A 24,040-nucleotide genomic window follows, 5' to 3' on the forward strand; every position below is an offset into this window, starting at 1 on the left:
CTCATATGACAGTCCCGCCATCCCAGGGATCAATCTTGTGAACCTATGCTGCACAGCCTCAATCACAAGGATGTCCTTTCTCAAATTAGGAGACCAAAACTGTACACAATACTCCAGACGTGGTCCCACAAGAGCCCTATACATCTGCAGAAGAATCTCTTTACTCCTATAGTGAAATCCTCTCGTTATGAAGGCCATCATTCCATTAGCTTTCTTCACTGCCTGCTGTGCCTGTAAGCCAATATTCAGTGACCGGTGTACAAGCCAAAATAACAGACAAACCTGCACGTCTTTGGAGTGTAGGAGGAAACTAGAGCTCCCGGGGGGAAAAACCATGCGGTTACAGGGAGAACGTACAACTTCGTACAGAAGGTGGCAAAGACTTTCCCCTTTCCCCGCACCCCCCCCCAACTCTATCACTCTGAATTTGTAGGAAGGAACTGAACATGCTGGTTTAAACCAAAGATAGACACAAAAAGCTAGAGGAAGTCAGCGGGACAGGCAACATCTCTGGTGAGACGTAATGGGTGACGTCACTCATTCCTTCTCTCCAGAGATGCTGCCTGTCCCGCTGAGTTATCTCCATCACTCTGAAGATAGATCTGAAGACAGCACCCGAGGTTAGGATTGAATCCAGGTCTCTGGCTCTGTAAGGCAGCAACTCTACCACTGCGCCACCATGCTACCCTTATTGCTGCCTGTTGACCCATTGACTTCCTCCTGCGTTTTGTGTTTTGCTCAAATCTTTCCACCCGCTCTCCTCGCTTTGTAGATCCCGACGTGTTCCTGAAAACAGCTCGCCTTCAACGCCTGCCTTCCTCCTCCTCGGAGATGGGCAGTCAGGAGATGTCACCGCTGCGTGTGACCAACAAGGACCCGTTTTCCGCTGACTGCGTCTGTCGCCAGGATGGGCTGACTGTGATCATCACTGCCTGCTTAACCTTTGCCACCGGAGTCACCATAGCATTGGTCTTGCAGATATACTTCGGAGACCCACAGGTATCTATTCAACCTTTACTACAAAACAAAATGCACACCCTACCTATTGATCAAACACTGTTCCACATTTCAGTGCATGCCAATAAGCAATCAAGTACATTGGAAACGTTGGTACACAAAAAAGCTGGAGAATCTCAGCGGGTGCAGCAGCATCTATGGAGCGAAGGAAATAGGCAACGTTTCGGGCCGAAACCCTTCTTCAGACCCGAAACGTCGCCTATTTCCTTCGCTCCATAGATGCTGCTGCACCCGCTGAGTTTCTCCAGCTTTTTTGTGTACCTTCGATTCTCCAGCATCTGCAGTTCCTTCTTAAACATTGGAAACGTTGATGCTGAGGTGATTATGTTTGCTGAAATCACGCTCCTGTCAACAATATGGCTCTCTTTAATTAGGTAGTTAAATGGTGGCAGAGTGGCAAGGCGGTAAAGTTGCAGCCTTACAGCTCTAGAAACCCAGTTTCAATCCTCACTACGGATGCTGTCAGTACGTAGTTTGTACGCTCTCCCTTTGACCACGTGAGTTTCCTCTGGGTGCTCTGGTTTCCTCCCACATTCCAAAGATGTGCAGGCTTGCAGGTTAATTGGCTTCTGCAAATTGCCCCTGGTGATTAGGATAGAAAGTCAAGTCAAGTCAAGTCAACTTTATTTGTCACATACACATACAAGATGTGCAGTGAAATGAAAGTGGCAATGCCTGCGGATTGTGCAAAAAACTACAGAATAGAATAGAACAGAATCAGAATTGACATAATAGAAAAAAACCCAGCAATTTTTAAAAGACACAACACACCAGTAAATTAGTCCCTGGTGAGATAAGAATCCTGATGGCCTGTGGGAAGAAACTCCGTCTCATCCTCTCTGTTTTCACAACATGACAGCGGAGGCATTTGCCTGACCGTAACAGCTGGAACAGTCCGTTGCTGGGGTGGTAGGGGTCCCCCATAATGTTGCTGGCTCTGGATCTGCACCTTCTGATGTATAGTTCCTGCAGGGGGGCGAGTGTAGTTCCACAGTGCGTTCGGCCGAACGCGCTACTCTCTGCAGAGCCTTCTTGTCCTGGGCAGAGCAGTTCCCAAACCAGATTGTGATGTTGCCGGCAAGATGCTTTCTACAGCCCCTGAGTAGAAGCACTGAAGGATCCTCAGGGAGACTCTGAATTTCCTCAGCTGCCTGAGGTGGTAAACTAGTGTATGACGTGGTTGCTAGTCTGTGCGGACTCAGTGGGCTGAAGGGCCTGTTTCCATGCTGTGTCTCACAAATCTAAATAGCAAGTATGTACAGTGTTGAGTTTAATAGGAGACAATTAATTCCCTTAAAAGGATGATCAATCTAGGGAGGAATAGATCATAAAAAGGTTAGAAACATAGAAAATAGGTGCAGGAGTAGGCCATTCGGCCCTTCGAGCCTGCACCGCCATTCGATATGATCATGGCTGATCATCCAACTCAGTATCCCATCCCTGCCTTCTCTCCATACCCCCTGATCCCTTTAGCCACAAAGGCCACATCTAACTCCCTCTTAAATATAGCCAATGAAATGGCCTCAACTACCTTCTGTGGCAGAGAATTCCACAGATTCACCACTCTCTGTGTAAAAAATGATTTTCTCATCTCGGTCCTAAAAGACTTCCCTCTTATCCTTAAACTGTGACCCCTAGTTCTGGACTTCCCCAACATCGGGAATAATATTCCTGCATCTAGCCTGTCCAACCCCTTAAGAATTTTGTAAGTAGAAGAGCTGTCTTTCACCCAAAGTGTAGTGGAAGTGTTTAGGTTTAGTGTAGGTTAAGGTTTAGGTTTATTATTGGCACCTGTATCGTGGTACAGTGAAAAGCTTCATTTTACATGCTATTGAACCAAATCAGATAATGCTATACAATCAAGCCAAACTCAATCAGAATAAGTAGAGGGAAGGGAAAGATACAGTGTGCAGTATATAGTTCTAACTTCTCAGCATTGTAGTACATCAGTTCGAGCGACAAAGTCCAATGTCTGCGTGAGGATAGAGGTGAATCGGACAGTACCCTAGTTTGTGGGATACCTTTCACATTTAAAAACTACCTGGATGACCCAACAGAGCTGTCAACCAAGAGATGGAAAGTGGGCCAGCTTCTTTGATTGTCCAATAGCTTTGGATAGTCCAATGGACGTCTAGAAAGCCCAACAGCTTCTTTGATATGATGGGCTGAACGGGCTCCTATGCTGTGGATATTTAACATTTAGTTTAGGGATACAGCTTGAAAAAGGCCCTTCGGCCCACTGAGTCCACACTGAGCATCGGTCACCTGTTCACACTAGTTCTATGTTATCCCACTTTCTCATCCTACACACGACGGGACACTTTACGGAGGACATTAACCTCCAAACCCGCATGTCTTTGGGATGTGGGAAGAAACTGGGGCACCCATGCAGTCACAGGGAGAACATGCCAACTCCACAGAGACAGCACCCGAGGCCAGGATCGAACCGGGGTTCCTGGCGCTGTGAGGCAGCAGCTCTGCCAGCTGCGCCATTGTGCTGCTCGTAATGAAATTCATCTGCTGCCACATATTATAGTAATACGAGGGGATACCTGGATATGGGTGGGCAAACAAGTTTGAGTGGTTTTGTGGGATACTGGTTAGGGTGCCTTTAGGACATTGTACAGCAAAACCCTTGTTCGGAATCGACTGGGAAACCTGCTGCAATAACAACATTGCAGAAACCACAAGCAACAGTCATAAACAAAGGAAGTTTTCTGCCGATGACTCTACATTCCCCTCTTTTTCCGTGTAGATCTTTCACCAAGGAGCTGTGGTTACAGACGTGGCCCATTGCTCCGCAGTTGGTACCGAAATACTGAATCGTGGTGGCTCTTCAGTCGATGCAGCTATCGTGTCTGCATTGTGCTTAGGAATAATCCACCCCCACAGCTCTGGAATTGGAGGGTAGGTGCTTGAGGACTTAAGAATCATTCACAGAAATGTTCTTCGTTGTTCGCACAATTGTTGTTGTTCTACTGAGAGGGTGACATGTCTTTACACTCAATTCCCTCTCTGCCCAACTTGTGGATTCCTACATTAAAAAAAATGACTTTTCAAAGTTGTGTTGTGAAAGTTTAAAGTGAAGGAGGTGTTTTATTGTCATATGGCCTGAAAGATAACAATGAAATTGTTACTTGCAGCAGCACAATGGATGTGTTTGGGCAGGGACTGCAGATGTTGGTTTAGACCAGGGGTCGGCAACCTTGTTCTGCATAGCGGCCGGGACGAATGTCTGTGAGCAGATGGCAGGCCACATCTATCACCTGTACACATGGATCCCGCCCCGGATGGCAGGCATCAAATCGCGTGTTCACAGGTAGACAAAAATGCTGGAGAAACTCAGCGGGTGAGGCAGCCTCGTGCAATCCTTGCATGTCTCACCTGCTAGAGTTTCTCCAGCATTTCTGTCTACCTTCGATTTTTCCAGCATAGGCAGTTCTATCTTAAACGTGTTCACAGAAGGTGCGCGGCCATGCCGGCGGCTCTGCGCAAGATGCGGTACAGCCAGAGCTCGGCCGCGCTCGGGGCACCCGGCTGCTGCCCGGGGTGCTCGCCCGCTGCTCAGCGGGCCGGATTATTACAGGGGTGATTTTGGGTTACGGGCCGCATTCGGCCCGGGGGCCGTAGGTTGCCGACACCTGGTTTAGACTGAAGATAGACAGACACAGTCTGAAGAAGGGTCTTAATCCGAAACCTCACCCATTCCTTTTCTCCAGAGATGTTGCCTGACTTGCTGAGTTACTCTGACATTTTGTGTCCATCTTCCTTGTAAACATAGTACTCTGTGAACACCATAAACAAGAAAAAAAAGTTCAGCATGTGTGTGTGTGTTACAGCACCAGGGACCCGGGTTTGATCCTGACTATGGGTATTGTCTGTATGGAGTTTGTACGTTCTCCCTGTGACCACGTGGGTTTTCTCTGGGTGCTCCAAGTCCTCCCACACTCCAAAGACGTACAGGTTTGTAGATTACTTGGCTTCGATAAAATTCTAAATTGTCCCTAGTGTGTAAGATAGTGTTCGTGTGTGGAGTGATCGTGGGTCAGCACAGATTTGGTGGGCCGAAGGATACATTTCCACGCTATTATCTCTAAAGTCTAAAATAAGAGTGCATGTACAGGAAAGGTTGAGAGAGATATGGTCTAAATGCTGACAGGTGGGACTGGTGTAGATAGGGCACATTGGTTGGCATGGGCTAGCTGGGCCGAAGGGCCTGTTTCCATGTGCTATGATTCTACAACAATGAATCTATGCGAAAGCCAAGTAAGAATATCAATTTCCCGTTTTGGTACTTATGACAATAAAACACTCTTGACTCTTCCATCGTATCTGTCACCTTGACAGCACAAAATATATTGAAAGTCTCATTGCCTTCCAAGTAAGGTCCAGTAAAGTTGTCTTCTGATCACCCATGTCCTTTCTCACAGGGGTGGAGTTATGTTAGTTCATGAGATCAGGAAGAATGAGAGCCTCGCCTTTGACTTCAGGGAGACGGCTCCAGCAGAGGTTGAGGAGCAGATGTTCACACATGGATGGGAGGACAAGGTCAGTGGTTTTCTCCACCTATCTCTCACGTTCCAAAGGCAAAATACCGCAGATGCCAGAGTTCCGAAATAAAGTCGAAAATCTTGGAAATGCATTTGGGGAGCATTTCAGGTCGATGACATTTCATCAAAACTTTGCAATGGGTTTGCTGCTTGTTCAGACATTTGGTGAAGTGCATGAGATGCCGGCCCAAGATAAGGCACTGGTCAGACCGGATTTGGAGTATTGTGAGCAGTTGTGGGCCCCATATCTGAGAAAGGTTGTGCTGGCATTGGAGAGGGCCCAGAGGAAGTTTACAAGAATGAATCCAGGAATGAGTGGGTTAACATATGAGGAGCGTTTCACTGCACTGTGGCCTGTACTCGCTGGAGTTTAGAAGGATGAGGGGCGACCTCATTGAAACTGACCGAATAGTGAAAGGCCTGGATAGAGTGGATGTGGAGAGGATGTTTCCACTAGTGGGAGAGTCTAGGATCAGAGGTCATAGCCTCAGAATAAAAGGGCATACCTTTATAGATGAGGAGGCATTTCTTTAGTCAAATTGTGGAAAATCTGTGGAATTCATTGCCACAGAAGGCTGTGGAGGTCGTCAATGGATATTTTTAAGGTGGAGATTGATAGACTTGATTACTATGGGTGTCGGAGGATATGGGGAGAAGGCAGGAGAATGGGGTTGAGAGGGAAAGATAGATCAGCCATGATTGAATGGTGGACTTGATGGGCTGAATGGCCTAATTCTGCTCCTACAACATCAACTTTTAAGAATATTTCAGGTCGATGAAATTTCATCAAAACTTTGCAAGGATTTTTCTGTTTGCTCAGCGATTCGGTGAAGTTCATGAGATGCCGGCCCAAGAGGGCGCAGCTAGTGGATATGCTGCCTCATGGTGACGGAGACCCAGGTTGAATCCTGACCTTGGGTCCTGTCCGTGTGGAGTTTGCACGTTCTTCCTGTGACCACCGGATGCTCCGGTTTACTCCCAAATCCCAACGAAGTGCGGGTTTGTGGGTTAATTGGCCCTTTGTAAAATTGCCTCTAGTGTGTAGGGAGTGAATGAGATAGTGGGATAACATAGAACTAATGTGAACGGGTAATCGATGGACAACGTGGACTCGATAGATCGAAGGGCCTGTTTCCATGCTTTACCTCTAAACCAAACTAAAGGGCCGGTCCCACTAAACGAATTTACCCAAGAGCTCTCCCAAGTTTAAAAAAAAAATCAAACTTGTGGTAAGTACGTTGAATGTGAACGTAGCGGGTACGTCGGAGCTTGGGACGTCTCTTAGCGGCTCGTAACGCTAACGGCAGGTACTCAGGAAACGCAGCAAGCTCGCATGTTGAGAAATGTCCACGAGAAGTACCTACGAGCGGCTATTACCGTAATTCTCCGAGTTCGAATCGGGAAACTCGGGAGAACTCTTGAATTACCTCGTACAGTGGGACAGGCCCTTAAAGCTAAATATTGAACAAGCAGCCTGAAGAAGTGACCCAACCTGAAATGTTACCTATCCATGTTCTCCTGAGATGCTGCATGACCTACTGAGTTACTTCAGTATTTTTTGTCCTTTGATGTACTCTAGCATCTGCTGTTCCTTGTATAAATATTAACTTCCAATTTGTAGCCTTGAGTTTGAATTTCAATCTTGTTTGCCATTTATGGTTCTAGTCCCCTCTCTACCCTGGGCAAATCTTTGTTCAAACTACCCTGGCTACAATAGACAAAAGGACTCCTTTGGCTGCCCTCCACAGTTGCATGTTTGTGGTGGGACAACCAAATGGAGTTGTCTATAGTTCTTCAAGAGATAGGGCGGCACAGTAACACAGCAGTAGAGTGACTGCCTTACACCACCAGAGACCCGGGTTTGAACTTGACCACGTCTGCTGCCTGTACAGAGTTTGTGCTTACTCCCTTTAACTGTGTGGGTTTTCTCCGGGTGCTCCGGTTTCCTCCCACACTCCGAAGACGTACAGGGTTGTAGGTTAATTGGCTTCTGTAAATTGTAAATCGCCTCTTGAGTGTAGGGTAGTGCTAGTTGGTCAGCGCGGACTCGGTGGGACGAAGGGCCCGTTTCCGCGATGTATCTCTAAAGTCTGAAAAGGTCTAAAGCAGAGGTGGGGAACCTTTTCATGTTGGAATGCCGCATTAAGTTAGCTGTAATCTAATAAGGCCGCATCCAAGAAACATCAATTAGATATACTTCAAAATGTACATTATTTTGTTAAAATAGCCCTCATGACTTACTAATGTTTTAATTGTGGCCGTCAGTTGGGGAGGATTATGTCGTTGAATCTTCTTTTACTCTTTGGTATTTTAGATAGGTTCATTTTAAGATTAAAATAAAAATAATAAGAGGAACAAAAGCATATTAATAAAAATAAAAGGATTTATTCTACAAAATTTGGATTCATTCAAAAGGCCGCACTTAATGGCCTAGAAGGTTGCATGCGGCCTTAAGGCTGCAGGTTCCCCACCCTGGTCTAAAGCTAACTGTTTTACAGGGAGAATATACTTTAGAGACGGTTAGTATTGATAGATTGGCATTGTAACATCTTGTTGTCTTGCTTGTGCAGCCAGGTCTTTTAGTCGCTGTCCCTGGTATGATAAAAGGATTTCACCAAGCCCACCAAGTCTATGGCAGGTAAACATCAGACCAAGCAACATGGGAATATTATTAATATCATTTTCAGTTTTTTGCCTCATCTTTTACATTTGGTTTGCTTCAGAACTATTTGATTTTTCTTAATTTGTTTGTTTAAGAACCTAACCTCTGCTGTTTTGTGCTATCCTGGGTTCTGCTGCTTTAATTTATGAACGTGCATCAGTCACCTCAGAAAGCACTAAGAATGCAGTAGATCGTTCCCCTTACAACCAATCGCCTCAGGCTGCACTAAACTAGAATGGAAGCAAGTTGTCCTACAACCTGAAGAACTGCCGAAGATAAAGGAAGAATATTTGATGAGACGCAGCAAAGATAAAACTGCTGAGTCAGAAGTGTTTTAAGCGAACATTTTAATTTCTGCTCTAAAAGCGTTTGCAAGTTCCCTTCCAAGTCACAAACCGCCCTGTCTTGGAAAAACATCACCGTTCCTCCGTCATCACTGAAACTCATGACCCAACAGAACCGTGGGACTCCTTTAACAAAAGGACTGCTGAAGCACAAGAAAATGGCCGCAGTCTCATTCTCGAGGGCAAGTAGGTGTGGGCAATAAATCCTTGCTTCAATGATACACTGGTCAACCAGAGGGGCACCTTCAGCAACAGACTGGTTCCTCCAAGATGCAGGACAGAATGCCACAGGAGATCCTTTTTCCCTGTGGCTATCAAACTGTACAACTCCTCCCCCTTCAGTCATGGGGTAGACTGACTATTCTTCCCCCCCCCCCCCCCCCCACCCCAATGTTTGCACATCCCCAATCCTTTCCACTCGTCATTTTAATTTCATGTTTCATGTACCTTGTATTTTATGATGACTGTATGCAGATCAATTTCCCTCCTGGGTTAAATAAAGTTCTATCGTATCGTATTATCGCATGTAGCCAGGTGCAGTGAAATTATTCAGTAAAATTATTGCCATAAATAAATACAATCCCAGATTAAGTACAAAATGTGCAGAAACAGCCCATTGGCCATAGGCAAGAGTTGCCAGGTTTTGGCACCATTGTCAAAGTCCCATAAAGGCCCATTGCTGCCGTTGCCTCCCTCCGGATTGCCAGTGAACCATCGTCCTCTCCTCGCCCGGTCACCTTCAGCCATCGTGCCCCCCCCCCCCCCCCCCCCCGCCGGTTCTTCATACTGGCCCTTTGTTCCAGCGTCTGTCGCCGACTCCCTCCACCCTCTCTGGTCCTCAGGAACAAGCAGGGGCCGGGTTCGGCGGCGTACATCCTTCAGGCGGGTTTCCCGGTTCCGCGCCTACATCCGGGGGATTGGGGCGGCTTACATCCCGACGGGTTCTTCTGCTGTGTGGCCCATGAAAGGGCTAACTTGATGTGCAGAAAGTCCAGAGCCTTGAATTAGATTCTAACAACATTGAAGGGGAATCATTGACATATTAATTTGCAGCGAGACTTTTTGGTCAAGAACTGTGTATCCTGTACAAGATTGTCCAATAATGTTGCTGTTACTTCTTCCTTTCTTCAGGATCTCCTGGTCTGAGTTAATGTCTGCAGCATCAAAAGTTGCACTGGAAGGTTTCAACGTCACTCAAGAACTTGGTTGGTAGAATTTTTTTTATTCCTCCGATATGTAATTCAGGGCAGCGCACTGCTATTGGGAGAGTGGGAAAACTGCTTTAGCTTCAGTTTGAGATATAGCACAGAAACAGGCCCTTTGGCCCACCGAGTCCATGCCTGTCGTCGATTACCCATTCACACTATTTGTATGTTATCCCGCTTTCGCATCCATTCCCTGAACAGCAGGAGAAATATACAGAGGCTAAGGAACCTCCATCCAAGACCGCAAGAAATCGCAGAGAATTGTGGACGCAGCCCAGACCATCACACAAACCAACCTCCCTACCATTGACTACATCTACATTTCACACTGCCTCGGCAAGTCCACCAGCATAATCAAAGACTAGTCTCACCCCGGCCACTCCCTCGGTACACATGACAATAATTAACCAAACTGAACTGCCATGTATGTATTTCTAAGTACATTGGAAGACTTAAAATGTCACCACGTCACTCTCTCTGAGCAGGGAAACAATATTCTGTTGTTTGAAATGTTTTGTTGATCAAGACCCCCTAATGATTTGTTTTTAGCCTAACTTGATTTTGTTGTTTTCTGTGATTCCAGCTAAAGCAATTGATCAAGTAAAGGACAAAAATGTATCCGAGATTTTCCGTGAGATTTTCCTGCCACATGGACAGCCGTTACGGTCAGGTGCTTTCATGAAACGCTTGGATCTGGCAGCTATTTTCGACGCAATTGGTCTGGAGGGCGTTTCGGCATTTTACAAAGGAAATATCACAGAGGAAATGGCTTCAGAGGTAAAGAAGTCAAGAGAATCAAGATTGCTTCATTTTCATGTCATGTATTGTCAACAGATCAATGAAATTCTTACTTGTGGCAGATTAACAGGCCCATGTACACAGTAACGCACACATAATATAGAACAATCAAAAATACATTAAATTAACAGTTGTAATAATAGGTACATTACCCAATTGCACCAAAGTAGTGCATAACCTGAAGTTTGTTGTGACTTTAGACTTTAGAGATACAGCGCGGAAACAGGCCCTTCGGCCCACCGAGTCTGTGTCGACCAGAGATCAGCCCAAACACTAGCACTATCCTACACACTAGGGACAATTTACAATTTTTTTTTTGCCAAAGCCAATTGATCTTTGGAGTGTGGGAGGAAACCGGGGCACCCGGAGAAAACTCACTTGGTCACAGGGAGAACGCATAAACTCTGCAGAGACTGCACCTGTAGTGAGGATTGAACCCGGGTCTCTGGCACTGTAAGGCTGCTGTGCTGCTCTAGGTTGTGCAACCAAAGACACAATCCAAAGAAGATCATAGCTGCTGAGGTTAGTGTTGTGCAGTGTCCAAGAGTGCTGGGATTAAACAATTCTTAAACATGATATTCACGGCTTTCAGGCTCCTCTACCTTCTTCCTGATGGTAGAGGCGAAATAAGAGCGTGGCCTGTAAAGTGTTTGTCTTCGATGAGATTGGCTGCCTTTTCCCCATTCTCTGTGGTGGTAATTGCAATTTGAAACAGTTTAATCTGCATGACACGGTTTGCTGCAGATAAGCACTTGGCTATTTTGGGCATATTGCTGAGGTAAGGTTTGTATAGAATCAATTGGCATGGACTGAAGCAATCTGTAGAAGCCAAGATAATGAAGCATGCACTTCCTCTGCTTCTTCTATCATTAGATCTATCAATGTGTAAATATGATTACCAATAAGCCTCACATTTGGTTCAGTATCCCAGCACTACATTACAACGTACTTCTGATAATGTATTCCTTCAGGATCCTGTAGATACAGAGACCCCCATTTACATAAGAGTTACGTTCCGTGAACGCTCACACAAGTCGGATTTTACGGGTTGGAGTCACCATTCCCATCCCCTGCCCGAATCTGAGTCACACCATGGCCTCTCCCTCTTCCCCCTTCTCTCATCAGGCAAAAGCTATAGAAATGTGAAAACGGACACCTCCAGTTTCAGGGACAGTTTGCTCCCAGCTGTTATCAGGCATCTGAATCATCCTACCAACAACCAGAGAGCGGTCCTGAACTACTATCTACCTCTTTGGTGACCCTCGTACTATCCTTGATCGGACTTTGCTGGCTTTACCTTGCACTAAATATTATTCCCTTACACTGGAAATGGATCAATTGCAATCGTGTATTGTATTTCCGCTGACTGGATAACACACAACAAAAGCGTTTCACTGTACCTCAGTACACGTGAAAATTAATCAAAGTAAACTAAACTAAAGAAGGGTCTTGACCAGAAATGTCACCCATCCATGTTCTCCATAGTTGCTGCCTGACCCGCTGAGTTACTCCAGCACTGTGTGTCCATCACTGGGAGAATTAACTGCAGGGGCCGCGGAACGTTTTTGAAAGTTTGGGGGGCTGAGCAATCACTGATCACCGGCCTCAGGGGTACCCGATGAGGGAGCAGAGCGGGGGGAGGGTGGGACAATTATTTTTTGTTGTTGTTGCTCGACCTCCAAAAACTGGGGGATAATACAGGCCATCCCCCAACTCTCAGGCCGACTCTCTCTCTCTCTCAGGGCCGACTCTCCCTCCCTTCCGCTCGGTGGCTAATCACAGTGCTTCGTTCACTGCCCCATATCTCGACTGAACCGCGCTGTGATTAGCCGTTGAGCAGAGGGGAGGGAGGGTTTTGGAGGGGCAGTCGGTTTCCGCCGCGGCTGGTCGTGGTTTTGCCACGCTCACTGTGCTATTGTTCTGAGATTCTGGATGGCAGAGGTCCTCAGAAGAAGAGAAAAATACGCCTGCGGGCCGGATAATTTTGGGTTATGAAGCAAGTCCTGCCAAAAAAGTGATGGGGCTGCAGCCCCCCCTTCTTCACCCCCCCCCTCCCCCCCAGTTCCGTGGCCCATGAACTGTCTCAGTGACGTCAGGCTGCAGTCTGGGCCATTTCTGTAGCGCACGACCTTCTGGGTAAGCCCCTCCTCCATTGCCGGATGGTTTCCGATGTAAACAAGAGTGATCGCACAATGTTGTGGAAATTACAAGCTGCATTTATTGCACTGGGGATTGGGTACAGAATCATTTACATAGGTATGAGTTTACGTAAGTCATCTATTGCAAAAGTCCGGGAGTGTCTCTACCGTGAATAGCCTTACGAAGAACTTGGTGGTTCTCAAGAGCTTAACACTGACTCTCTTCTGTCTTTCCTCGCAGGTTCGGAGCAAAGGTGGAGTACTCTCCGCAGAAGACTTTGCTAACTACAGTGCGATTGTCCAGAAGCCCATTGAAGGATCGTACCAAGGTAGGCACTGACCTCAGCATAGAGGTTGAAGAGGCAGGAGGGAATAGTTAAATCTTCCCAGACCCTACCAAACCAGGAAGCTACGTGGGGATATCACCTTCTGCAGGATTTCCGCCAGGTTTTATGCCATCCTTACTTAGAAATATTATGATGGTCTTTCACTGTCTCTAGATCTAAATCCTGGATTTCTTTCCCAGAAGTGTAAAGGGAATAATATCCTCACTTCAAAATACATCTCTGTGCCCATCAAAATGTCTTTAAATGACATTGGACGGGTGCATGGATTGGAAACATTTAGAGGAATATGGGCCGAACTCAGGCTGGTGATGGGGTACTGTAGATGGGGTATCTTGGGCTGAAGAGACTGCTTCCGTGCTCATAGAGTCATACAGTGTGGAAACAGGCCCTTCGGCCCAACTTGCCCATGCCGACCAACATGCCCCATCTACACGACTCCCACCTGCCTGCGTTTGGCCCATATCCCTTCAAACCTGTGCTATCCATGTACCTGTCTAAATGCATCTTAAACTTTGGGATAGTCCCTGCCTCAACTACCTCCTCCGGCAGCTTGCTCCATACACCCCCACCCTCTGTGCTATAAAGTTACCCCTCAGGTTCCCCTGGAGGCACCTCTGGCCAAAGCTGTTCCAGGTACAGTTACAACACTGGCATCTGCCTGACAAGGGGGAGATTGCTCTGCAGTGTGCCCTGATCCCAAAAAGCAGGACAAATTCAATCTGGTTCAAACGTTCGGCCCTCAATCATCAGTAAAATGGTCCTGCAAACGAACACATTTCTCACTAATAACATGCACACCAATGCTCAAAGTAGGTTGGAGAGCAGGAGGAAAGAGTAGGCTCAGTCTCAAGAACAATCTCAACCCGAAACATCATTATTCCTTCTCTCCAGAGATGCTGCCTGACCCGCTGAGTTACTCCAGCATTGTGTGTCTATCATCAATGCTCAATATGGCTTCACGATCATAAACTTCCCAAAAATGCTCAATATAGATTTATGATCATAACCTACCCACCAATGCTAACCAACAATCGGCCTATCAGGGAAACACCATGCCTGAGGTCATCTGTTGCCGGCCTGATTTGTCCTGGTCTTTTCTTGCTTCCAGTCCCATCCCCCCCTCCCACCCCGGACAATATCTGAGGAAAAGTCCCAACCCAAAACGTCACCTGTCCGTTTTCTCCAGAAATGCTGCCTGACCCGCTGAATTACTCCAGCACTTTGCGATTATGATCGTTGCTCAATATGGCTTCATGATCTTTACAAAGAAAGTTATTCTTTTGGGGAATGGGCTGGTCAACAGTAACGGTTATTTTGTGGTGTTTTGCAGGTCGCTTTGTGCTGACTGCTCCCCCCCCACACACGGGAGCCGCTCTTGTTGCTGCCCTCAACATTTTGGAGGGATTTAACATAACGACCCAGGCCTCCAGGAACCTGACCTATCACCTCCTCACAGAGGTAGGGCTTGTGGACCCTGGTGTAAGGTTGGCCTCATTTCAGGCAGTTCCTTGGGTTTGAGGATGTCTTGTTTCCACTACAGGTGTCCTGGCTCTGCGATGACGGATGAGGCCAGTCTAGGACCCGCAGGTTCCACCACAGGCAGGGTAGAAGACGCCTGATGGGACGGGCGGATGGGGAGTTTGTTAGATGGCTCAGCCCTTCCATTATGTACCTCAGGATGTTGTATGCCGTGGATGGTTGACCTCAAAGTTCTCAATTCCTCACAGTTCCAAGTGACCCTCCACTTTGAGAATTCATGGGTCAAAGATTCCCGTTGGTCATAGAGTCATGGGGTTGTGCAGCACCAAAGTGGGTCCACCGGACCGACTTCATCGTCGGTCCCTCACTAAGACCATCTGCTAGTGTCTTGCATTATCAATTTGCTTTCTTTCCCCAATGTTGGCAGATGGTTCTCACCGTTCATTTACAGCCATCTTTCTGGGAATGAGGGTTGCCCATTAAGGAGTAGGAAGGTGCACGAAAGGCCACCACACCCTCCCCTGTGTAAGACCTCACGAGAGACCATCATTATGTCTATTGTAAAAGGGGGCTGTTGTTTGTTGGTGGGATCAGGTTGATAGTGGACCTTCTAAATGGCTTCCTGTCATTCTGGAAATACAATGCTAACTGCTGCCCATGCCGTTCCATCAAGTGTCCTTCCCTGACCCAGGAACATGGGTCGGGTCACATTTGGTCAAGGTCCTGTGTGGGAAGGGGCCGGAATGCACGGAGATCCTGTTCAATGTTTCCATCACGTGGAGGTATAAAATGGACATAGCTGGGAAGAGGGAGACCGAAAGCCATGCTGAAATGAAGGAATTTTAGGGTTCATTTGGAAATGCATTCCAGAAAGCAAGCCTCTCGGTTTGAAGTGGAGACACAAAGAACTGTAGATGCTGGAATCTTGAGCAAAACACAAAGTGCTGGAGTAGAGGAACTGCAGATGCTGGTTTACACAAGAAGACAGAGTGCTGGAGGAGCTCAGTGGGTCAGGCAGCATCTCAGGAGAAGATGGATAGGTGACGTTTCGGGTTGGGACCTTGATGCAGACTGATTATGGGCAGGAAGAAAGCTGGAATAGAGGAGGTGCAGGACAAAGCCTGGCATGTAATAGGCTAACACAGGTGAGGTGGGCTATTTGACAGGCACATGACAAAAGCCTGAGATGAAAAGACAGAAGGTGCGAAACAAACGGATTGAAGAGCTGTGAATTGTGAAGCTAAAGGAAGGGATGCAGGTGGAAGGGGTGGGGGATGGAAGATGTAGGTTCGAGTCCCGGTGAGTCAGAGGGAGGGGGCGCGGCTGGAAAGAAGACAAGGGAGGGTTGTGTGGGTGAAGAAGGGAGAAGGATAGGGTTATGTAGTTACCTCAAATTGGAGAATTCCATATTCATAATATTGGATTGTAAGCTAGCCAAGTGGAATATGAGGTGCTGTTCCTCTAATTTGTGTATGCCCTCACTTTGGCAAAGGAGCACTTGAGTAACTCAGCGGGACAGGCGGCATCTCTGGAGGACATGGGTAGGTGACGTTTTGGGACGGGGCCCTTCCTCAGACAGAACCCCTACAATTCACTACAATCAGTCTGAACAAGGGTCCCGACCCAAAATGTCACCTATCCACACTCTCCAGAGATGCTGCCTGACCCGCTGAGTTACTCCAGCACTCTGTGTCAGCATTTGGTATAAACAAGCATCTGCAATTCATTTTTATTACAAATTATTTGATCATCAAATGTGCTCATTATCACAAAGATCGCCTATTTATTGTTTGTGGGTCTTAAATACTTCTTCACTTTCTTTTCTCTAGACGTTGAAAATTGCATTAGGTCTTGCAAGCAGCCTCGGAGATCCTTTATTTGACCCAACAACAACTGAGGTGACGGAGAAGATGATTAGGTGCGTGATCTCATTTACATTTACCGGTTCTTTACCTGTGTAAAGTTGGGTCAAACGTTTTAAGACTAAATCTTTAATCATTTCCATCAGCGGCAGATGTCAAACGCAGCACAAACCAACCTCCCTTCTATTGACTCTATTTGCACCTCACGCTGCCTCGGCAAGGCCACCAGTGTAATCAAGGACGAGTCGCACACCAGACACTCCCTCTTCTCCCCTCTCCCATCAGGCAAGAAGTGTAGACGTTTGAAAACCCACACCTCTTCCTCTCCCTCCTTCCCTCAACACTCCCTCCTCTCCCCCACCTCCTCCTCACTCCCCAGTGCCACACCTGAACTCACACCTATTTCTCCCCTTCCCCCTCCCCTACTACCCTCATTCATTCCTCCAGCTTCACAATTCCCGTTTTTGTCTCATCTCTGGCCTTTGTCCAAACATCTGCCTCTCAAAAACCTCTTATTAACCTACTACCTGCCACGCTTTGTCTTGCCCCTCCTCTTTTCCAGCTTTCATCCCCCACCCCCTTCCATAGAATCAGATGGAAGAAGGGTCCCAACCTGAAATGTCACCTATCCATGTTCTCCAGCGATGCTGCCTGACCTGCTGAGTTACTCCAGCACATTGTGTCATTTTTTGTAAACCAACATCTACAGTTCCATGTATCCACATGGGTAGATTGAGGTGCATAGAGTTATGGTAGCACGGTGGGGAGGGTGGGGGGATGGTGTCCATTATTACCGATGGTCTGCTATAACCAAGCCTGGGAATGAAGAAACACAACATTGGGGTGGGTTAATTAAGCCGGAATCCACAGGCTGGAGAGCCGCAGAGCCCCCAGTCCTACACGCGGTACTCGCGCCTGCTCTCTCTGCTCCCGCAACCGGAAGCTGCCGCCACGTGGCGCCAGCTCATTGGGAAACTGACAGAGTGGGGGGGGGGGGGGGGGGGGGGCAGTGCAACGGGAGCCTCGGTCCGCTATAACCGAAACGCGCTACATAGAGGTCCGTATTGCGAGGGTTTACTGTATTTATTTTGCTCTCTCCCTTCAGCAAATTAGAAGCCAATTCTCTGCGTCAGCTGATCAACGAAAGTGTGGCATTTCCCCCAAACCACTATCTACATCTCAATACCCTGGAGACTGGACCTTCCGCAAGTCAGGTCCATGTCATTGGGCCTGATGACTTCATCGTTTCCATTGTGAGGTAACAGCACAGCAATGTTTTTATAAGAGACTTTGATCCTTTCTGGAGTCGGGTCCAGATGGAGCTGATTTTTTTGAGGCAAATTGACTTAATTATACCAGGCTACATCAGTATAACATCCTTTGTATTATCACGAGAATCATAATTCTTTGTAGTGTCTTTCATCGAAGTATAATGATGCCCTCATTTATATATCGCCTTTTGCACCAAAGTATCTTGAAACATGTAGGTGGCACAGTGGCGCGGTGCCTTACAGTTGCTGCCTTACAACGGCAGGGACCTAACCTGATCCTGGTCACAGATGCTGTCTGTTTGGAGTGTGTACATTCTCCCAGTGACCACGTGCGTTTTCTCCGGGTGCTCCAGTTTCCTCCCACACTCCAAAGACGTCATCGCCCAGTTTGATGAAGGGCTCGACCCGAAACCACCTATTCCTTTTCTCCAGAGATGCTGCCTGACACGCTGAGTTACTCCAGCATATTTTGTCTATCAAGTTACAATGTATGTTTCTACAATACATTTTTAAATGGGAAAGAAAACATCCATTATTGGCATGAGCTCCTTCATTGCATTGTTCTCAAAATTATAGACTATTCCCAGAATGTGATTCTTGAAAAAAAATAACTAAACAATGAAGACATTTTTACTATTGGCACCAAATCACTACAAGGTTCTTGTTGTATGTTTCATGATCTTCTTTATTAACAAAAAACATTTAAGTTTCATGGGCCGTTCCTGTTTGTCTCCTTTAATATAAGTTGGTCATCATTATCCAAACTTACAAGAAGATCATTTGTCTTTGGCCGATGTGCTTGGTGAATAATCTTTAATGTATCATATGTGTACCTCTTAAATGGTGGGGGAAGCCCAGGCTTTGAAGATATCTGGGATAGCATCAGACCCCAGTCCTCCCATTGCATATATTGGCCCTATTTCTGCTTGCACGATAATTGTTACTGCTATTGAAGATGTTCATTGCCCGCCAAGCATTTTTAAGATATATGAGCTGTATTATTCCATTCAAGATATTTTGCAACAAGTCAAAAGTGTTGAATTGTCATATGCACCGAAAATGGAACAATGAAATTCTTACTTGCAGCAGAAAATAATACCCATAGGTAACATGATAAATAAAAAAAGTTTAATAAGTTAAAAACAATATTAGTGCAAAACAAAAGCCCAAAGTCCCACGTGCAACCAAGACAGTTTGTTGTGTAGAAAGACAGTACATAGAAACAAAGAACAGCAGATGCTGCTTTATACCAAAGATACAGCAGGTACAAAGTGCTGGTGTAACTCAGCGGATAAAAAGAGGTCCTGACCCAAAACGTCACACATCCTTTTTCTCCAGAGATGCTGCCTCACCCAGTGAGTTACTCCATACTTTTATACCTACAGTCTGTAGTGCGTTATTTGCGGATTGAAAACAAATGCTGTTCATTCAGATAAGGAAAGGATGATTCAGGAGGTTTCTGTAACAGATGGAGCATCTTGAAACCAAGCAGGAACTGCAGGAGTTCTTAACCTTGAAACATGTTTGTGTTCACCTTGTGTCCAGCTCCCTGAACCGGCCGTTTGGCAGTGGGATCATAACACCCTCCGGAGTTCTTCTGAACAGCCAAATGTTGGACTTCTCCTGGCCAGACCAAACACAGGACAATTCGACGGTGAATATGGTAAGCAAGTTAAGAGGGTTTAATTCTTAGTGTGCAGGAAGGAACTGCAGATGCTGGTTTACACCAAAGATAGACACAAAATGCTAGAAGGAGTTAGATAGAGCTCTAGGGGCTAGTGGAATCAGGGGATATGGGGAGAATGCAGGCACGGGTTATTGTTTGGGGACGATCAGCCATGAACACAATGAATGGCCTCCACCTGCACCTATTTACTATGTTTCTATGTTAGAGTAACTCAGCAGGACAGGCACCATCTCTGCATACAAGCAATGGGTGACGTTTCGGGTCGAGAACCCTTCTTCAGACTGAGAGTCAGGGGAGTGGGAAACGAGGGATATGGGATATACTCCATTTTTGATCTCTCATTTTCATACCCCTCCATATCTCTCATCTCCCTCTCCCCTGACAGTCTGAAGAAGGGTCTTGACCCGAAACATCACCCATTCCTTCTACCCAGAGATGCTGCCTGTCCTGCTGAGTTACTCCAGCCGTTTGTATCTATCTTGGGTATAATTCTTAATTTTGTAAACCCGGACCCTAACCCTGAAGCCCATGGATGAGTTTGCATTGGGCTGACATTCCCTGACATCACACGGAACCAGCCTGCTGATGTGCATCAATTTCATTCAATGAAATGCTGCAGTGTTTTTTACACTACGTGTCATGACTGGATTCTTGACGACACCATGAGTGACATTCAAATCCTTGTCAACTTCTCTTGGCTCAGTAACTGTCCTCACATTTAAACAAGCTGAGTTGAATTCTGTCCATCTCCTTCCACAGACACTGCCTGACCCGACGAGTTCCTCCAGTACTTTGTTTTTGCTCACGATTCCAGCATCTGCAATCCCTTATGTATGCATGCATTTCGTTGTCTCTGTACTGTACACTGACAATGACAATAAATTGAATCATTTCATTTCATTTCATTTCATGTTTCAGAGTCGTCGCAATTTCACATTAAATAGTTAGCTAATCAGATTTAGGCTTAATGTAGGATGGAGCTGTAGATGCTGGTTATACACTGACTATGGTGTATGCTGACTATGCTGGTTATACACTGACTATGGACACCAAATGCTGGAGTAACTCAGCCGGACAGGCAGCACCTCTGGAGAGAAGGAATGGGTGATGTTTCGGGTCGAGACACTTCTTCAGACTCGGGTCAACAGCATAATAAGTTCAACAGCATTATAAAAGACCCCACACATCATGGACTGTTCACTCTGCTGCCCTCGGGCAAAAGGTATCGTAGTATTAAGAGCAGAACGGCCAGGTTTTGCAACAGCTTCTTCCCCCGAGCAATCAGACTCTTGAATTCCATATAATGTGCAGCCACTATTATCTATTTTATCTTTTTTTATCAATTTTATCCTTTTGCCATTTTATGTTGCACGGTGAGCCAGATGCAACAAAATTTCGTTCAGACTTGCATTTGTTGGTGTATTTTTGAATGACAATAAAGTCTTTGATTGATTGATTGATCGGAAGGTTCGTCATTGTCACACGTACCGAGGTACAGTGAAAAGCTTTGTCTCGCATGCTATCCAAACAGATCAGATACACCATACTTAAATACAATCAGTTCAAACTCAAGTACAATAGGTCAAGCAAAGGGGAAGATACAGAGTTGCAGAATATAGTTCTCAGCATTGTAGCAATTTATTCCAGAGATGTCAGCAGTGGGGTAGAGGTGAATCGAAGAGTTCCCTAGCTTATGGAAGGACTGTTCAGAAGCCTGATGACAGAGGTTGAGATGAGAAGACATTTCTTCACCAACCACCCAGTGGTTCATGTTTGGAACTGCCTACCGAGAGTCTGTCGGACCTTAATTGCGGAGTATGTTTAATGCAGAGAGTGATCGTTTTTCGATATTAAGGGATATGGGGTTCGTGGTGGAAAGCGAAGCAGAGGTAAAAGATCTGCTGCGTCCTTGCCGAGAGGAACAACAGGCATGACGGGCCAAATAGCCTACTCCTACGAGGAGTGCCGCTGAGAACAACCCATCGGGGGGGGGGCACCGAGAACGCAAGGGGACCCACCGGAGGGGCGCTGAAAACATAGGGGGACAAGCAGAGGGCCGCCGAGAATGTTGGGGGGACCTGGGGAGGTGGAGGGGCTGTTTGCTGCTATGTGGAGTTTGCAGATTATAAAACTGTTCCATTAACTTTTTATAATTTTGTCAGTGCCAGAAAAGTGTCGACTCCTGTGTCCTGCCTAGGTGAGGTCTGCTACATGAATGTTACAGGGTTGTATGCAAAACAAAGCATTTCACAGAACTTATGGACATGTGACAATAAAGTATAGTTGAATCATTGCCTCTATGTCTAATGTTTCAATGTGATTTGACCCCTGTGACACAACAGAACACGATTCCTGGAAGAATGTGGCCTTGAATAACTCCCGCTTTTCCATCTCTATCTTTGTTTCAGAGAAACATTATTCAAGCTGGCAAACGGCCCTTGTCGTTTCTGTTGCCGACCATAGTGCGGCCGTTACGAGGTGTGTGCGGAACCTATCTTGCCCTGGGAGCATCCAGTGGGACCAAAGCCTTGAGCAGCATTACTGAGGTCAACAGCATTAATGTGTATTATTTAGCTTGCATTCCCTTGTCTCTACAAGATTGAGAGATGATCAGATCGACATGTTTTAAAGAATTATGAAATCATGAGAGGAATAGATCTGGGTAAACGCACAGTGTCTCTTTCCCAGAGATGGGGAATTGAGAACCAGAGGACAGGTTTAAAGTGAGGGGGGGGGGAATTTAATAGAGGGTTAACTTTTTCACACAAAGGGTGGTGGGTGTGTGGAACGAGCTGCTGGAGGAGATAGTTGAGGCAGGGACTATCGTGACATTTAAGAAACATTTGGACAGGTACATGGATAAGATAGGTTTAGAGGGATATGGGCCAAACGCTGGCAGGTGGGACCGGTGTAGACGGGTCAGTGTGAGCCTGTTTCCACGCTGTATGACTGTAAGGCCCACGCGCTCACAGGGAGAATGTAAAAATTCCACACATACAGCACCCGAGGTCAGGATCGAACCCGGGTCTCTGGCGCTGTGAGGCAGCAACTCTACCTGCCGGGCCACTGTGCTGCCTTCTGCTGTCCTGACGAACAGGTAACATTGGATAAAGGAGGGCAGGGAGTGGCTCATGGATAATTGGGCAGAATAGACTTTTGCTGATGCAGGCACTATGGAATTCCATGTATAATAAAAATCTCATTCACCTATATAATGTTGTCTTTGTCCTACATCCATACAGGTTTTGTTGAATGTATTCTCTTTCCACAAGCTACTGAACGAAAGCCTTGCCCTTGGCCGACTCTACGCACAGCTGCAGCCAGATGTTTTGCTTGTTGACAGTAAGTACATTAAAACCATCTTTTGTTCTTTGCTAATAGTTATTTCCAGTGGATGAAAGAGGCATTAGGCTAAAGTTGGGAAGGGACCCTAGCGGGAATGACGGAGGTGCAGCAACGGCAGGAGTTTCTGGGAGTAATTTGTAAGATGCAGGATCTTTTCATCCCAAAGTTCATAGGTTCTAGGAGCAGAATTGGGCCATTTGGCCCCTCGAGTCTACTCCACCATTCAATCGTGGCTGATTTATCTTTCCTTCTCAACCCCATTCTCCTGCCTTCATCCCATGTCCCCAGACACCCATTCTAATCAAGAATCTGTCAATCTCCGGTTTAAACATATCCATTAACTTGACCTCCACAGCCATCTGCCACAATGAATTCCACAGAGTCATCACCCTCTGACTAAAGAAAGTCCTCCTCATCTAAAGGTAAGAGGTAGTGGAAGAAAGCCATGATTGAATTTGCAGAGGAGACTCCATGGTTCCAATGGCCTAATTCTGCTCCTACGACGAATGAACTTATAACATACATCCCAGAACTTCAGAGGTGCCGAAAGAATTCACAACCAAAAGCTGTAGCTAAGTTGTACATGGGTCGACATTCACTGGGGTGGCAGAGTGGCGCAGTTGGTAGAGCCACTGCCAAGCACCACCGGAGATCCGGGTTCGATCCTGACCTCGAGTGCTGTCTGGACAGAGTCGGCACGTACCCCTGGTGCTCCAGTTTCCTCCCTATCGCAAAGACTTGCAGGTTGGGAGGTATATTTGGCTGCTGCAAATTGTTCTAGGCTTGTCGATAAGTGGCAGGATCTGAGGGAAGTAGATGAAAATGTCAGGAGAGTTTAAAAAAAAAAATGGGATTAATATAGGACAAGTATAAATGGATGGATAATGGTTGGCCCAGACTCGATTGGCAAAAGGACCTGTTTCTGTGCCTAATCATCCTATATTTCTTTTCATCGACTATGAATTAGATCACTGTTTAAAAACGAGGTGTGGCCCATTTAAGATTGAGATGGGACTGAACCTTTTACGTTCAGAGATTCAAGAGCTTTGAAACTCTTTTCCCCAATAGAGAGTGGATGCAGAATATCTGACTGTTTTATTTATAAGAGAGTTTAGGCTTCGCTTAGGTTTAGTTTCAGTTTAGTTTAGTTAAGAGATATTGCGTGGAAACAACCCCTTCCGCCCACCGATTCCGCGCCAACCCACAATCACCCATTCACACTCGTTCTATCCCACTCACTAGGGACAAATTACAAAAGCCAATTAACCGACAAACCTGCACGCCTTGGGAATATGGGAGGAAACCGGAGCACCGGAGAAAACCCATGGGTCGCAG

The 24,040-nt window shown here is 46.4% G+C and overlaps 1 protein-coding gene across 2 annotated transcripts in view; it reads left to right on the forward strand.

Annotated features, from left to right (window-relative positions):
* The window catches only part of LOC129707278 (glutathione hydrolase 7), a 40,976-nt gene that overhangs the window by 11,618 nt on the left and 5,318 nt on the right, over positions 1 to 24,040 (forward strand). For both annotated transcript variants that reach the window (XR_008725167.1, XM_055652192.1), the window contains exons 3-15: positions 773 to 999; positions 3,773 to 3,924; positions 5,448 to 5,565; positions 8,138 to 8,205; positions 9,705 to 9,778; positions 10,362 to 10,555; positions 12,956 to 13,043; positions 14,392 to 14,519; positions 16,370 to 16,458; positions 17,508 to 17,660; positions 19,219 to 19,336; positions 21,769 to 21,906; positions 22,603 to 22,702. Coding sequence is in view for 1 of the 2 variants with exons in the window: in XM_055652192.1 (XP_055508167.1) it covers positions 773 to 999; positions 3,773 to 3,924; positions 5,448 to 5,565; positions 8,138 to 8,205; positions 9,705 to 9,778; positions 10,362 to 10,555; positions 12,956 to 13,043; positions 14,392 to 14,519; positions 16,370 to 16,458; positions 17,508 to 17,660; positions 19,219 to 19,336; positions 21,769 to 21,906; positions 22,603 to 22,702 (1,647 nt within the window). In the remaining variant the exon portion in view is untranslated. The remainder of the gene's footprint in view (positions 1 to 772; positions 1,000 to 3,772; positions 3,925 to 5,447; positions 5,566 to 8,137; positions 8,206 to 9,704; positions 9,779 to 10,361; positions 10,556 to 12,955; positions 13,044 to 14,391; positions 14,520 to 16,369; positions 16,459 to 17,507; positions 17,661 to 19,218; positions 19,337 to 21,768; positions 21,907 to 22,602; positions 22,703 to 24,040) is intronic.

Source organism: Leucoraja erinacea, chromosome 21, assembly GCF_028641065.1.
Source record: "Leucoraja erinacea ecotype New England chromosome 21, Leri_hhj_1, whole genome shotgun sequence".
Lineage (NCBI taxonomy): Eukaryota > Metazoa > Chordata > Chondrichthyes > Rajiformes > Rajidae > Leucoraja > Leucoraja erinaceus.